This window comes from Myxine glutinosa, chromosome 1, assembly GCF_964187855.1.
Source record: "Myxine glutinosa chromosome 1, kmMyxGlut1.1, whole genome shotgun sequence".
Taxonomy (NCBI): Eukaryota; Metazoa; Chordata; class Myxini; order Myxiniformes; family Myxinidae; genus Myxine; species Myxine glutinosa.
In genome coordinates, this window is record NC_136261.1 from 193,528,021 (window position 1) to 193,543,989 (window position 15,969).

General features: G+C 47.9%; 1 protein-coding gene across 1 annotated transcript in view; it reads right to left on the minus strand.

Moving 5' to 3' along the window:
* HUS1 (HUS1 checkpoint clamp component) overlaps positions 1 to 15,969 on the minus strand; it is a 60,314-nt gene that overhangs the window by 20,521 nt on the left and 23,824 nt on the right. Inside the window, exon 6 of the mRNA XM_068102676.2 lies at positions 395 to 494. Coding sequence (XP_067958777.1) covers positions 395 to 494 — 100 coding nt within the window. The remainder of the gene's footprint in view (positions 1 to 394; positions 495 to 15,969) is intronic.

Below are 15,969 nucleotides of genomic sequence, written 5' to 3' on the forward strand. Positions count from 1 at the left end.
ACATTGGGAATGTTCTTCTTTTCGCTCACTTGGAGCACAGTGAGTTATATTGTACGAACCTGATGATACCATCATAGGAAATATATATTGGTTGTACAATTGATTACTATTGTTGTTGTACTGTTATTCTTGTGTGATCTTAATACAATACTTGTTTGTTGGTAACAATTGGTGTGGTTTCACCATTGATCTTTGATATACAGAATAACACATCCTTCTGCCGTGACTCCTCTCGGGGCTCGGAGGTACACCGTGACCGGGGTTTGGGGAGGAGCACGTAACAATTGTTAAAGATGTAATAGCTGTGACAAATGTGTTCATCAGGTTATAGGCAAACAAAGGAAACATCACCACTTGTCAGGTGCGTATTTCTTCTCTAGAGTGGCCTGCTTACCCCAGGGTGGGTTTCCAAGGTCCTTGAAGTAAGTGGTAACTGATACAAGCTCTGTATCAATCTCAAGATTCATCTCTCCAGATTGATTAGCCTGCACCACCTGGAGAACAATACCCGATAATATATTAACCAGACAAATTGAGACAGCATACTTGGCTCTTTGCCCCAATATAGGCATGAGTGGGAAAGGCAATATTTGCTTGAATCTGAGCCACAACATACGTGTGTGTGTGTGTGTGTGTGTGTGTGTGTGTATGTATGTATATATCTATATGCATATGTACTGTATATGCATATATGTATGCATATATATTGTTACGGTCTGCGGATTGGATGTTATTTACCGAGCGGAGGTAACCGCGGCCGAACAGTTGTTCCCCGTTTCTTCCCGACTCACCCGATTCACCCAGACGTTGGCCAAATCGCGCTATGCCAAATCAATGATAGAAAGGACACGACGACTGGGAAAGATGAAACGACGCAAGGGGGGTACAGTTCTCAAGACCTCCGGAGGAGGGTATAATTACAGTGGTGGAGAAAAGGGGGTAGATTACAAGGCAGAGTGAGGTAAAGACACAGAAGAGATGGGCACTTAAAGACAGTCTTATCTATTCCCCGACAGACCACGGACAAACGGATAAGGTAGACTCACACGTGGATTGATGGCAGGAATGGACAGGTAGATCGAGGCACAAGGTGCACCTTGGCTCGGGGACAGGATAAGCACAGTCCAAAGATGCAGGGAGGTCTCACAGCGCTCGGAGGGTACGTCTTGCTTGCTCCAAGCTCAGCGCACATCTGACGTCACCTCTCTCTCACCGCGCATGCTCAGCGGGGAGTGACACGCCCTCGGCTGGTTGGTTCCGCCCCAACTGGGGCCGGTCCGCCGCTTCCATTGGGTGCGGGGGTTACCGGGCTCCGCCCTTGACGAGGAGCCGACAGGGAGCCATGTTCTACCCCTGTTTGGTAACCCCATCGAGCACATGTCCGATGGCGGCTCGTTGGGAAGGCCTGGTGTCCTCCCACCACTCCTACCAAGCCGGAGTGAGGACGTGCACTCCCTGCGCTCGTTGTTGTTGTTGTTGTTGTTGTTGAAGAGAACTGTGAGGAAGAGCTGCGGGGAGGTATTGGGGAGGTCCTAAACTTCCTAACGGTGCCATACAATCACATTCTGGTGCAACGAAGGGTCAGAATTAATGGAAACGAATCCTTACCTGACATAGACTAAGAATAACTAGCAAGATGTCCTATAGTTGTCTACCTGAGATGCGGTGGACCTGGATGCGACATTTAATGGGGGAAATAGGGGGAGGTCGGGTCTACAGAGTGTTGTTTACAGAAAATGGGACTAGGGAATGGGGGATTGGGGAAAGTTGGGAAGTATTGAGGAAATAGGGGAATATTTACAAGCGGATATGGATGGATGCAAATCCCATATCCGCAACACTGCACCCTTCTCGACCTCGGGGCGTCCCGACCCGATAAATTTTTACCTACTTTAGTGTGGCACTCAGATGTAGTTCCCTCTACTATTAACTCAACCCTGAGTGCGACAGTTTTACAGATGTTCACAAATGAGTAAATATGTCCCCCTGCGACGTTGCACCCTTCTCTTAACAGAAACACACCCACAGGATAACCGAATCGCGGAAAGCATCCTCAAACTAAACATACAGCCGGTAGGGAGCATCATTTATACAAGACTACACTGATATTTACACTACGATCCAGGACCTGTTCTTTGAGGAACACATGCAGATGTTATGCATAGGGAGAGCACGCATGCCAGCATCGATACACCAACCCACGAGTGCCCTGTGGCCCTACGGCCTTTAATAATGTGCAGAGCACCCCTTCCAAGCACCAAAAGCACCACCCCATTATGCACAGTCAGCACCATCCGGTGCACCAATAAAGTGTTCAATAAAAATGCACAATCAAGTGTCCATGGTCACCGGTGGTGTCGCAGCCGGCCGATGTTCTGCCGCGGGTCTTGCCTTCATGGAGTGCACTTGGCCTTCTGGCTTCTTCAGAAATAAAGAAAGGCGCCAACCGCGTCCATTTCTTAATTGTGGCCGTCAGGGGGGCCAACTAAAAGTGGTTCACCTGTATGGCATAGGTGCCACGTTGACCCAGAGGTCCATCAACGGGTGGTGCTTGACCGCAAAAGAACTGCGGTCCATTGTGGGCGGCCACAAATATTGCGGTCCATATGGTGTATCGATCCAGGCAGCAAGCAGCGGAAGTACAGGCCCACAACTGCGGAGCCAGCACCTCTCTCTCCCCTCTCTCCGCCCCAAAGCCAGATCCTCGGAGGTGGGAGACAAAAGAAGACAGGTGAGTAAGGTGGTAAGGGCGCAAAAGTGCATGCAATATAAGGTAATGCACACTGGGGGCACATGGGAACCAGGTGAGATAGGTACGTTCCTACCGTACGCCCCTCCCCCCACCAGGTAACCTACATTGCCCCTCCCTTACCCCTTACTGTATCCACAAAACACAACACTACCCATAAACATCTACTTTACACATCAACAAACGTCCCTACTGTCTTCCCCGTTCCTCCCATAAACCAAATTCGTCTTCTCTCCCCCCTAACCAATCAAATTTGCCACTTCCAACTCTCATCAAAATTTGCCATCTCCAATTCATCATCAGTCCCTCCTAAGGAGGGAGAGATGGAATCACCCCAATGTCTCATCCACTTCGTGATGCGTCTCACAAATCCAAACAGCAATTCTCACTTCCTGCAACACAAAACAAAGAAAACACAGGTGTGGAGTCATCATCATCATCTCAGGTAAGTGGCTGCGTATGGTGCGACAGGTTCATCAATCCTAACTATTTCCTAAATGACTTTAACAACTTTACATTACCCGGGGTCTTTCTCCTGCCAAACCATTGGCCCTCATTACTCTATGTGGTTCGAAGAACCAAAATCCCATTGACCATCTGTGGTGCACACCATCAATTTGGGTCTCACTCCCCGATTCAACACTCGGTGCTCCCGCACAATTTCGGTGGCTGGGTCGTGTGACGCTCCCAGCTGGTCCACCCACCTGCACACCTCCACCACTGTTGTTGCCTACCGAGCTCACCTGCTCCTCACCCTAACCTAACTAACTGGGGAAGGCCCTCTCGCACTCTCACCCCCTCGGTGCCCTCTCTGGCACGGGCTGCCCAATCCACACCCGGGATCCTCAGGCACCCACTGACACTAACGGCTCCCAGAGCCCACCTGCAGCCTCACCTGGCCGACATCTAACAGTGGCGGAGTGCCCAACCATTCACACTCATATTAACAGGCCACACGACCAGCCAATTTCACCACACCAATGCACCCATCCACAATACCATTCTGCAACCGCACCACAAATGCCAATATCCAACCACAATTTACCTACACCTTCTAACTACTCTTTAAACTACCCTCCCCGGGTACTCGTGAAAAGGGTCCACTCTTCCCCCATCCACACCTTCGCACCACGCACACCACTCCGTACCACTTACTCCAACTCTCTCCACACCACTCATTCTCTGCTCCATATATTTCACACACCTGTACTTGCACACCTGTGCTCTCATACTTGGTGCCGCCGCCTGCACCCTTCTCTCCCCCAAGCGCATTCGCGCTGATCCACAACACTCACTACTCACCATGACACTCATCCGCAATGCTCTCTCATTCATCACTTGTACACTCACACACACCCCGGAGCATTGCCTCACCAATGCCTCATTTGAAGCTGCTCACCAGCACTTCCATTCATACTGCATCATCTGCTCTGTCTACTCCCTTCTAAAACTCGCGCTCCTCCGTCTTCCCTTACACTCAGCGCTCCCACGTCATTATCAAACACTAAGCTACTACGTCCCCACTACAGGTACCAAGTCTCCTACTTAAATCTTGTCACCTATTGTCACCTCTAGTCCCTATCAATATAACCAAGCCCTCCCTGGCTCGGTTGTCATAGCCACCCCATATACTATAGCGCATTTGCCCCCATCATGGGAAGGGTGGCAGGGATGCCACCCTTACCCACCGTCATACGGCGCGAGTGGGACCTTGTGGGACCACCTCGTATGCGAGTCGTTGCCCGCCTGCCGGACCCCGTGCGTCGCCCCTTGCGGGGTCAGCGCGGGGCCGAACCGGCCGGGCCCCCACAGTACATTACCCCCAAGGGGCTCCCGTGCCTCCCCTGTCCCTCTAAAAACTACCCCTGTTGGTGTCGATGCATGGGTCACGCTTCCGCAACCCGCTACCCATTCCATACCACCACAACCTTGCTCACTCACACCTCGCACCTCTCCCATCACCGGACCCTCTCGCTCGCATCCTCGTTCCATACACTCCGGACCAGCCATACACCTCACTCTTGGCCTCTCACGAACATCCGGGTCCATCTCGACCCCCAAGCTTATTAAATCACCTGGCGCATCATACGCACGACCATATTGGTCACCACTTACACCGGGTCCTCTTTCTCTTCGCTTCTCCTCCATCACATGCGAATCCCTCATCCGGTTAATGAGCACATCATCACGATCCGAACACAGACTTTGGACCAATTCTTTTACTTCCTCTTTTATCTCTTTCTTATCCTCTCTCCGTCGCTTCTTAATTTCGCTCACCCCTTCTTCCACTTCTTCTAATTTCTGCTTCACCTCCTTCATCTCCTCGTGCGCCCCCTTAAGTTCCTCCTCTAACTCCACCTTATTTTTTTCTATGTGCTCCCGCACCTCCCGCTCTTTAACCTCCATCACCTCTACCACCTTGTTCATTTTCCTCGTCAGGTCCTCATGTACCGTCTGACACTCTTTTTTAATTACCCCTACGTCCTTTTCCATCTCCTTCTGTGTCGATTTTAAACCCTCTATTACCGCTGTGTTCTTCTTTACCTGGTCCCCCAACTCCTTTTGTCCCACTGTCAGCTGTTCTACTCCCAGCGTCAACTCCTCTATACCACCTTGCAATTTTACAGTCCCCTTTCTCACCTCCTTCTCCATGCGCTCCTCACAGTGCCTCACCTCCTCGCGCACTCCTCCGACCTCCTCACTCACACCTCTTCTGATCTCCCCTCCCATCACTTGCATCTCCTGCCCAGATGCCACCCTCATCTGCTCCATTTCCTCCCTGTGAGCATCCAATTTAGTTTCTACCCCCATTCTGACCCCCTCTATCTGCTGCCCCATTTGTTTAACTTCCCTTTCCGCTTGGTCCCTCATGTCCCTCAATTTGCCTTCCATACTGTTTTCTAACCCCTCTAACCCCTTTTTCATCCCTTCCATTTGATTCTCTTGAGCGGCCATTCTGTTTTCTACCCCCGTTAACCCCTCCTGTATTTCCCCTAATCTATTGTCTAATCCTTCAAATTTGTTGTCTAGTCCCTCAAATTTGTTTCCTAATCCCTCTATTCTACTCCCTAACCCTCCGATCTGGGCCCCCATGTCCTCCCTCAATTTCTCGCTATTGGACCCCATGTCCTCCCTCAATTTCTCGCTATTGCACCCCATGTCCTCCCTTAATTGCTTGCCCATTCTTTGTTCCAATTGTTCGCTATTCTGGGCCAACAGGGCCCCTATTTGCTCCATGAGGACTTGCATGTCCATCGGCGGCACGGGTACAGCTACCGCAATCCCCTGCGCGGCGCCGACCTGTTGTTCGCGCTCCTCTTCCCCATGCCTAGCGCCGCCATTTTGCGAACCTGCCGCCCTCACTGCTTCGCTCTCCTCATGTCCCTCAATTTGGTCCTGGATCGACCCTACCTCACTCTCCTCTACCGGAACCCAGCCGTCTTGATCTCCCATAGCGCGACTTTCAAAATTCGGGTTTTTGTAAAACAAAAGCAATTTCGGTACTTTGTAATTTTGACCAAATTTTGTCTAGCTGTTTTAAAAATTTGGTTCGGGCCTCGTTTCTCACTCCCCGACACCAGTTGTTACGGTCCGCGGATTGGATGTTATTTACCGAGCGGAGGTAACCGCGGCCGAACAGTTGTTCCCCGTTTCTTCCCGACTCACCCGATTCACCCAGACGTTGGCCAAATCGCGCTATGCCAAATCAATGATAGAAAGGACACGACGACTGGGAAAGATGAAACGACGCAAGGGGGGTACAGTTCTCAAGACCTCCGGAGGAGGGTATAATTACAGTGGTGGAGAAAAGGGGGTAGATTACAAGGCAGAGTGAGGTAAAGACACAGAAGAGATGGGCACTTAAATACAGTCTTATCTATTCCCCGACAGACCACGGACAAACGGACAAGGTAGACTCACATGGGAATTGATGGCAGGAATGGACAGGTAGATCGAGGCACAAGGTGCACCTTGGCTCGGGGACAGGATAAGCACAGTCCAAAGATGCAGGGAGGTCTCACAGCGCTCGGAGGGTACGTCTTGCTTGCTCCAAGCTCAGCGCGCATCTGACGTCACCTCTCTCTCATCGCGCATGCTCAGCGGGGAGTGACACGCCCTCGGCTGGTTGGTTCCGCCCCAACTGGGGCCGGTCCGCCGCTTCCATTGGGTGCGGGGGTTACCGGGCTCCGCCCTTGACGAGGAGCCGACAGGGAGCCATGTTCTACCCCTGTTTGGTAACCCCGTCGAGCACATGTCCGATGGCGGCTCGTTGGGAAGGCCTGGTGTCCTCCCACCACTCCTACCAAGCCGGAGTGAGGACGCGCACTCCCTGCGCTCGTTGTTGTTGTTGTTGTTGAAGAGAACTGTGAGGAAGAGCTGCGGGGAGGTATTGGGGAGGTCCTAAACTTCCTAACGGTGCCATACAATCACATTCTGGTGCAACGAAGGGTCAGAATTAATGGAAACGAATCCTTACCTGACATAGACTAAGAATAACTAGCAAGATGTCCTATAGTTGTCTACCTGAGATGCGGTGGACCTGGATGCGACATTTAATGGGGGAAATAGGGGGAGGTCGGGTCTACAGAGTGTTGTTTACAGAAAATGGGACTAGGGAATGGGGGATTGGGGAGAGTTGGGAAGTATTGAGGAAATAGGGGAATATTTACAAGCGGATATGGATGGATGCAAATCCCATATCCGCAACAATATATACATATACACATACACACGAAAGCACAATGCATGAGCAGATCATATGGCCGATCAAGACTCATGTGCCATCGTGCCAATAGTATCTAAGTACGCCTTTACCCTCCTACTTCTAGATACCTATACAACTTGATTTTAAAACTATCTACTGTTTCTGCTGCCATTACCTTTGCAGAAAGACCATTCCATGCATATACCACCCTCTGAGTGAAAGACCCTTGCCTCACTCACTACAGTCCCAACTCATTTCTTCTTTACTTGGAAAATGTGGTCCTTGGTCATGTCATTGTCAATCCTGCTGAAAAACTCATGTGTGCTTATTTTGTCTAAACCCTACATTATTGTACACTTCTCTATCACATCCCCTCATAATCGCCTCCTTTCTAATGTTAAAAGTCCTGTCTGCTTCAGCCCCGGAAATCAATGTAGTAGCTCTACGCTGTACCCTCCCTTTGGCAACTATATCCATCCTCATTTGTGGCGACCAAAACTGAATATAATATTCCAGATGAAGCCTCATTATATTCCTGTGCAGTGTTACAACTACCTCTTTTGACTTATAACTAGTACATAAGACCCATCGCTTTGCTGATGGGAATACCAAGTTTTGCGTAATTGCTAAAAAAATCAAACAGTTAATGTGAAAAAATAATATTAGGCGGTGTATAGGTGCTGGCCTAGTTATATACACTGAGGGAGTGAGGAGGAGGAGAGTGTTAATGGGATATTCATCACAGCCTTTTTAGATGCTGAATTACAAATAATATACTTGGCAACACACCAAGAGGAAGATCAAAAAAAAAATCTCACCACCTCTCTTCTTTCTTTTGATCAAACTGTCTGGAGTTTTCGATCAAAATAGTAAAATATCAAATTAGGCACGGGCCATGCAAGGAAACAAACTCTGAGGTCTCCTCGTCTCTGCACGTTTTCTGATTCCTCGCATACAGAGCACTCCTTCCAATTTGGGCTTTTCATTTACTTCTTTGAGCCAATTTGATGCCAATTTACAATCCAATTTGAGCCTGTGATTGATGCTGTGAAGAGGAACAGGTTGAGATGGTTTGGTCATGTGTTGAGGAAGGATGAAAGTGACTGGTTGAGAAGAGTGATGGAAATGAATGTAGAAGGAAGTAGAGGACGGGGAAGACCGAGAAAGACTTGGCTAAATATGGTGGAAGAAGAAATGCGGGCAAGGGGAGATGTAGAAAATAGGGCAAAATGGAGAAGATTGTCATGGGGACCGCAAGGCTAACCCCCGCTCTAGTAGGGAAAATGGCCTTTAAAATGCATGTTGTTGTTGTTGTTGTATTTACTTAGCATAGCTATGATGGCTAATGTATGGGGAAAGCACAAAAAAGGATTCCTGGGAGATCCTGCCCTCCATGCGAGGATAACTGGCGTTTCGCCACGTGTTCTCATGTACCCATACACAAAGCTTCCTTGGGTTTTTTTCTTTTTCTTTTTTTATGCACCACTAACATTCTTGGGAGTTCCCTGAATCCGCTGTCGTTGGTTTCATTCAAATCGGATAATGTGTTCTTACGTTATAGCAAGATAAACAGACAGACAGAAAGACACGACTCCTAGGGTACCCACTATTTATTTTCATCCTCGCAGTTAAACATCCTCCCATTCACAGCCACTTTTTGCTTACTATCACGAAGCCAGTTTCCAATCCAGTAGGCCACTCGACCAGCCAATTCATAAGCCCTCACTTTTGCCAACAGCCTTCTATGTGGTACTTTTAAAAATACAATACTCGAGGATGTATATTATCTGGACCTGGAGCTTTATGATCCCTTACTTTTCCTAGCGGTGTTTTTTTTTTTTTTTTTTTTTTTTTTGTATACAAGATCGAGGCTCGTGAAAGAGCGAACATTAATCACACAGAAAGACAAACAGACACACAAAACAAATAACATCGGGAGCGGTAGACAAGATGGGGAGAGAGGGGGAAGGACACAAACACAACATTTGAGAGCAGGGACCGAGAGACATGGAGACATCGAGAGAACTGTGGGAGGGAGAGGGCTTTGGGGGGAAGGCATGGGAAGGGGGGGGGGGGGGTGGGAGAGGTATAAAACATATGGACACTGCCAAGACTTCCAGGAAAGAAGTTGGAATTTCAAACAAGGTGGATCTGGGGTGAATTAGTGGGGGTAGAAAAGATCAAGGTTTTGGATGGGGGAAGATAAGAGATGGTGGTGAACAGCTGTTTTGAAGACCTGGAGGGAGGAGTGTGATTGAAGTGAGTGTGGGAGTTTGTTCCAGAGGCGGGAGAAAAGAGGAATGAAAGAGTGAAGGTGAGCAGAGAGCCGAGATTTCAGCAGTTTAACCATCAGAGGGTGGCTGGCAGATCTTGTGCGACCTGTAGGAATATTTGGGGGACAGAGCACAGAGAGAGCTGGGGGAGCAAGGCCGGAGAGGAGTCGGTGGAAGACAGAAAGACCACCTACCTGCCTGCGGTGAGTGAGTGAAAGGCCCTCAGAGATAGCTTCATCGCGGGAGATTCCAATGATTCTGAAAGCTTTGGATTCAACAGCGTGAAGCCGAGCCAGGTGTGAGGCAGGAGCACCAGCCCATAGGGGAGAACAGTATTCCATTGAGCTGCGGATGAAAGCCTTGTATGTGGTGAGGAGCTCAGGTGTGCCTAGGAAGGACTTCGCACGACGGAGGATGCCCAGTCGGCGACTGGCTTTGGAGGCCAGCTTGGAAATGTGGTTTTCCCAAGAAAGATCATGGCAGATGGTGAGACCCAAAAGCTTGAGCGACAGAACTTCTTGGAGAGGATTGTTGAGAAAGTAGATGGGAGGGTTGTCCAGTCGATCTTTTCGGAGAGACATAGTAAGAGTGTGAGATTTGTCAGGATTGAAAGACATGTTCCACATGTTTGACCAGTCTGTGATTTTGTCCAGGTCTTCAGAGAGTGAGGAGGCTGCAGACTGCCGATCTGAGGGAAGAGGATTGGAGCGGCAGAGAGTGGAGTCATCAGCAAAGAGATACAGAGGATTTTCCAGAGAGTCAGAGAGATCATTGATAAAGACCAGAAAAAGCACAGGGCCCAGCACACTGCCTTGGGGAACTCCAGCCTGAACGGGAAGGGGAGATGAGAGAAATCCATTCAGGGCCACACGTTGACTACGACCAGAGAGGAAGTCCGCAAGCCATGCATGGAGATTTCCATGGATACCATAGGAGGAGAGTTTGGTGAGCAGAGCTGGGTGCCAGACCATATCGAAGGCACGTGATATGTCAAGGGAGACAGCTCTGATTTCCTGTTTGGCATTGAGGACCTCCATCCATTGTTGAGACAGCAGAAGCAGCATGTCCAGAGTAGAGTGACCTGGTCTGAAACCAAATTGATGATCAGAGATCAAGCCATTGGAGAAGAGGAAAGATTTCATATCCGAAGCAATGATGGATTCCATGACTTTGCTGATAATTGGGAGCAGGCTGATTGGTCTGTAGTTGCAAGGATCTGTTTTTGCACCTTTTTTGTGTAAAGCGGTAATGTTTGCTGATTTCCAGGATGCTGGCAGATGACCTTGAGCAAAAGATAGGGTGAAAAGAACAGAGAGAGGGTGAGATAGAGCGGCAGAGCAGGATTTTAGGACCCGTGGGCTGATGCCATCTGGTCCAGTTGCAGAATCAGAGTCGAGGTTTGACAAAAACTCCTCCACCTTGTCAGGAGAGAAGGTCACAGAGTCCAGGAGCAGTTTGGTTCGACTGGGAAAGGTGGGAACAGAGAGAGATGGGTTTGGGACTAAGGATTTTGAGGCAAACACAGAGTTGAGGCATTCGGCTTTGTCACGTGCGATGTCAACTGTGTGGCCATTTGAGGTAAGGGAGGGGATGGAGGGGGAACAAACACCAGAAACGGATTTGACCAGACGCCACCAGGATTTGGAGGAAGGAGACAGGTTTGAGAGTTCATTCTTGAGTGAGGAGAGATAGTGCTTCCTGGCACTCCTGAGGGTAGACACACACTTGTTCCGAGCTTGGTGGAAGGAACTGAGATTTCCTTCAGTTGGATTAGCCTTCCAAGAGGCAAAGGCAAGTTGTTTCAGGGCAACTGCCTCACCACAAGATTCAGTGTACCATGGACGGGAGGAAGGGTAAGACAACTGAAGGCGAGATGGGATAAATCTGTGCATGAGAGAGATCAGTTTGCTTTGGAAGAATTCCCAGGAAGAATTGATGTCAGAGGCAGTGGAGATGGGAGACCAATCCAGACGATTGATGGCTGCTTGAAGACCGTCCCAGTCGGCCTGAGTGAAATGCCAGACTCGTCGACGCTGAGGAGGCTCTCTGAGAATGGCCAGAGAGATGTCCACTTTGACAAGCACATGATCAGAAGAACCGATTGGAGCAGAAGAAGAGCAGCAGACATTAGCAGGGAAGTTAGTCATAACCAAGTCTAGAAGAGAAGATACTCCATTGGCTGAGATCCGGGTCGGGAAATTGACAGATTGTGTCAATCCCAGTGAGTCACAGAAGTCCTTTGCTGAGGTGCCATGACTGGTGAGAGAGGAACCCACACCCAACCAGGTGGCATGATGACAATTGAAGTCACCACATATGAGGAAGAGAGAGTTGGGATGAGTGGATAGAAGTTGGTCCATGTTGTCAGACAGTGAAATGTAGATGGAGTCATCACTGTTTGGGGGACGGTACAGAACACATATGAACAAAAGGTGGGAGCGGAGAGGAAGCCGTAGCCAGAGGTACTCCTGGGGGTGAGGAGGAGAGAGGGCAGTGCATGGAGAGTGAGGAAGAGAGTTTTTGATAAAGATAGCCACCCCACCACCAGGCCGAGGCTCAGGTCTATCATACCGGAGGAGGGAGTAACCAGGAAGAGATATTAAGGAATCAGAGACATCTTGAAGGAGGAAAGTCTCTGTTAAGCAGATCAAGTCTGGATTGTCAGAAGCAACCTGTATGGAGAGATCAGTCAGGTTTGAGCGAAGGCCCCGGATGTTTGAGGTCCATACCGTTAATGAAGAGAGAGGGGGAGCATCGGGTACAGGACAGGGGAGGGGAGGAGTAGGGTAGGATGAAGGATGAGAGGGGGAGGTAGAGAGAGCAGTTGTTAGTGTGTCAGCGATTGCAGAAGAGTTCCAAGAAAGGGAAGGATGAGGAGGATGAAAGGTTTGAAGGTGAAGGGATGAGGCACAGTGAGGGGTTGTTTGAGGGGGGCAGAGGAAAGAAGAAGGTTGGGGGGGGGTGGAGGTATGAGATAGAAGGGAGACGAAGTGGGGGGGGAGGCAGCTTTGAGGAGGAGGGGAGAGGAGGGAGAATTGGAGAGGAATGGTATGGGGGGAGATTTGAATGGGAGGGGTTGGGGGGGAGTTTTGAAGGGGAGGAGTGAGGGGGGAGTTTAGGAGGGGAAGGGCAAGGGGGGAGTTCAGGAGTGGAAGGGCAAGGGGGGAGTTCAGGAGTGGAGGGGTAGGGGGGGAGTTTAAGAGTGGCGGGGCAAGGGGGGAGTTTAGGAGTGTAGGTGCAAGGGGAGGGATTTGGATGGGAGGGGCAAGAGGGGAGTTTAGAAAGTGGATGATTAATGAAAGACGAACATTGAAAACAAATTGGGTTTGTTGTGATTTTCGAGTTAGCAATCCGGTTCAGAATGATGGAGGAGGGATTTCAGAATGATGGAGGATAGCGGTTTCTTTACTTTCAACACATCCTCCTCGGATCTTCTCCAAAATGCCTTGCTCAACTCCAAGATAGATACTCTCAGCTATTGGAAGCTCCCCTGACTGTTATTGTGTAAATGTTGAAGCACAAAAATTATGTAATAAGCCATCTCACCTTCATTATCCCACGAATTTCCTGTTGTATTCCTCAAGGGGCCCCCACTTATGCTAACCTGTTCTTTACCCACTTGTATGCTTCAATAATGTCATGATATTTGGTTTAATATTTATGTTAATATCCTTTTCATATTCTCTTTTGACTTGCCGAGTTATTACCTCCACCACCGAAGGTAGATGGAGGTTATGTTTTCACCTCTGTCTGTCTGTCTGTGAACAAGATATCTCAACAAGTTGTGGACGGATTCGGACGAAATTTGGCAGAGATGTAGCGTATGTGACTTGGACAAAATAATTAGATTTTGGTGAAGATCTGGATTTGGATATGGATCTGAGAATTTTAAAAAGTGATTCTTCACCATTGGGAGATAGGGCCAAAAATAATATATAGCGCGAGACTCCTCCTCACTCACCACATTCAAAACATCACTAAAGACCCACCTGTTCAACACTGCATTCAACATTCAACCCACAGCATTTAACCCCTGACTATCTCTTCTCCTTCTCCCTCCTTTTGCTTTAAATATTTCCCTATTGATTCTTGTCTTTTTGCAATTGTTGTTTTCATGTATTGTTATGCATTATGTTTTCCACTCTGTCAAAGCGCCTTTGGGCTTCTGAAAAGCGCTATACAAAATAAATGAATTATTATTATTATTATTATTATTATATCTCAAAAAAGGTGTGGAGAATTCGGACGAAAGTTGGTGGACAGGTTGAATATGTGACAAGGAAAAATTGATTCAGTTTTGGTGAAGATTTGAATCCAGATCTGGATCAGAGAATTTCTAAAGTGATTCTTCACCATTGAGTGATTGGGCTGAAACCGATATATAGCATGATATCTCACAAAGTTATGGACAGATTTTGACGAAACTTGGTGGACCGGTTGGGTGTGTGACAAGGAAGAATTGATTAGATTTTGGTGAAGATCCGAATATGGATTTGGATACGAAAATTATTTAATTTTTCTAAGCAATTTTTCACCATTGAGAGATCTGGTGAAAAGCGATATAAAACATGATATTCAAAAAAGTTGCGGACGAGTTATGACTAAACTTGGGGGATGAGCGGGCTGGGTGACAAGAACAAGCCGATTAGATTTTGGTTCAGGTCCGAATCCAGATCCGTCCTATCAGTGGATACAAAACAAACTGTTCAGCCTGGCGGAGGTATGCTCTCTACTGAGTGCCGTTCTAGTTTTCCTAAGCATCCCTTGTTTACCCCTCTACTGATGTGTCAGATTCTAGTCCTGTTATTTTGTACTTAACGAACGCCATCTACCTATCTTTAATAACACTGTTTACCATCCTACTCATCCATCCTGGTCTCTTTCTGCCTCTACCTGCATAACTCACTGGGATATACGTACTTTGCATCCTCCACATTTGCTCCTTCAAGGTTTTCCCATTTGTCAGATGCAGGCCGCCCACTCGTTAGCTTTTCCCAATCTGGAGTACCTAACTCTCTTCGCATACACTCGGTTTGCTTCCTGAAATCTAACAGCCCTACCCTACTATCCCGAACTCCACATCTCAATAATATAGTTGCACATACTATGTTATGGTCACTTGTCCCCAGTAGTTCTCCTACCTCTACCTCCACCAATATACTGATATCATTACTTTAAAAAGATCTAACACCGCATCCCTCCTCGTGGGGTTTTCTACAAAATGACTAAAAAGGTAATCCTCTGCATTTCATCTAGAAAATCATTCTCGGTTCTGCTGTTCCTGGACCCAATATATCCTTGGAAAAAAATTAACTTCCCCAAAATCGATACTCTTCCCAATTCTACAGGCCTTCCAGAATTTTTCATGAACCCCTCTCCCCTGTTCCACCCTCATACCAGGAGCCATATATAGACACATCCTACAAGTATCTTACTATTCTTACAATCTCTGATCTCAATCCACACATAATCCTCCACATTACCCCCTCTATAACGTCATTCCTTACTCTCAACACAATATCCACTTTTACCCACAACGCCACATTCCCTTCTATCTTCCCTTTCCGATCACACATATACATCTTGTAGCCTTCAATTCCTGTCCTCCCGTTTGATTCCTCATTAAACCACTTCTCGCTTACTGAAACTGTCATCCCCATCACAATCTACTTTAGCTTCAAGTTCTTCCATATTATTATTCATACTCCTACTCGTATCAAATATTTTAACTTTTTCCTACCTTTAAATATTCTATCCTGCCTAGACCATATTTTCCACCACATTGCTTCTTCTATAGCTTCTCCAAACCCATGTAGCCTAAAAAAGGATCTATTTCCTTCTCAATATCCACCATATCCATCGCCCATTCTGTTAAGTAAAAAAACAAAAAAACATTCACAATGACCATGAAAGGAATTCCACCGTTTCCAAACCACAATTTAACTTTGCTCCCTACTCCACCCCCTCCAACCACAAGTTAAGATCCGTTTCTCCACGACCAAAATCCGCACCGTCACCCATTCTCAGGAGAGTCCACGGGGGGAAAAAATCACATCACAACCCCTTTCCCTCAATCGAATACCCAACAACTTGCATCGACCTTTCCAACTCCACAGAATGAACTCCTCTCACATCATTAGCATCCACATGCACAACAGCCAACATCTTTCCACCATGACCGGATCTGAGGCGATTGAGATCTCAGACTTGGATTTACATTTGTTGAAAACAAATGCAGCAAC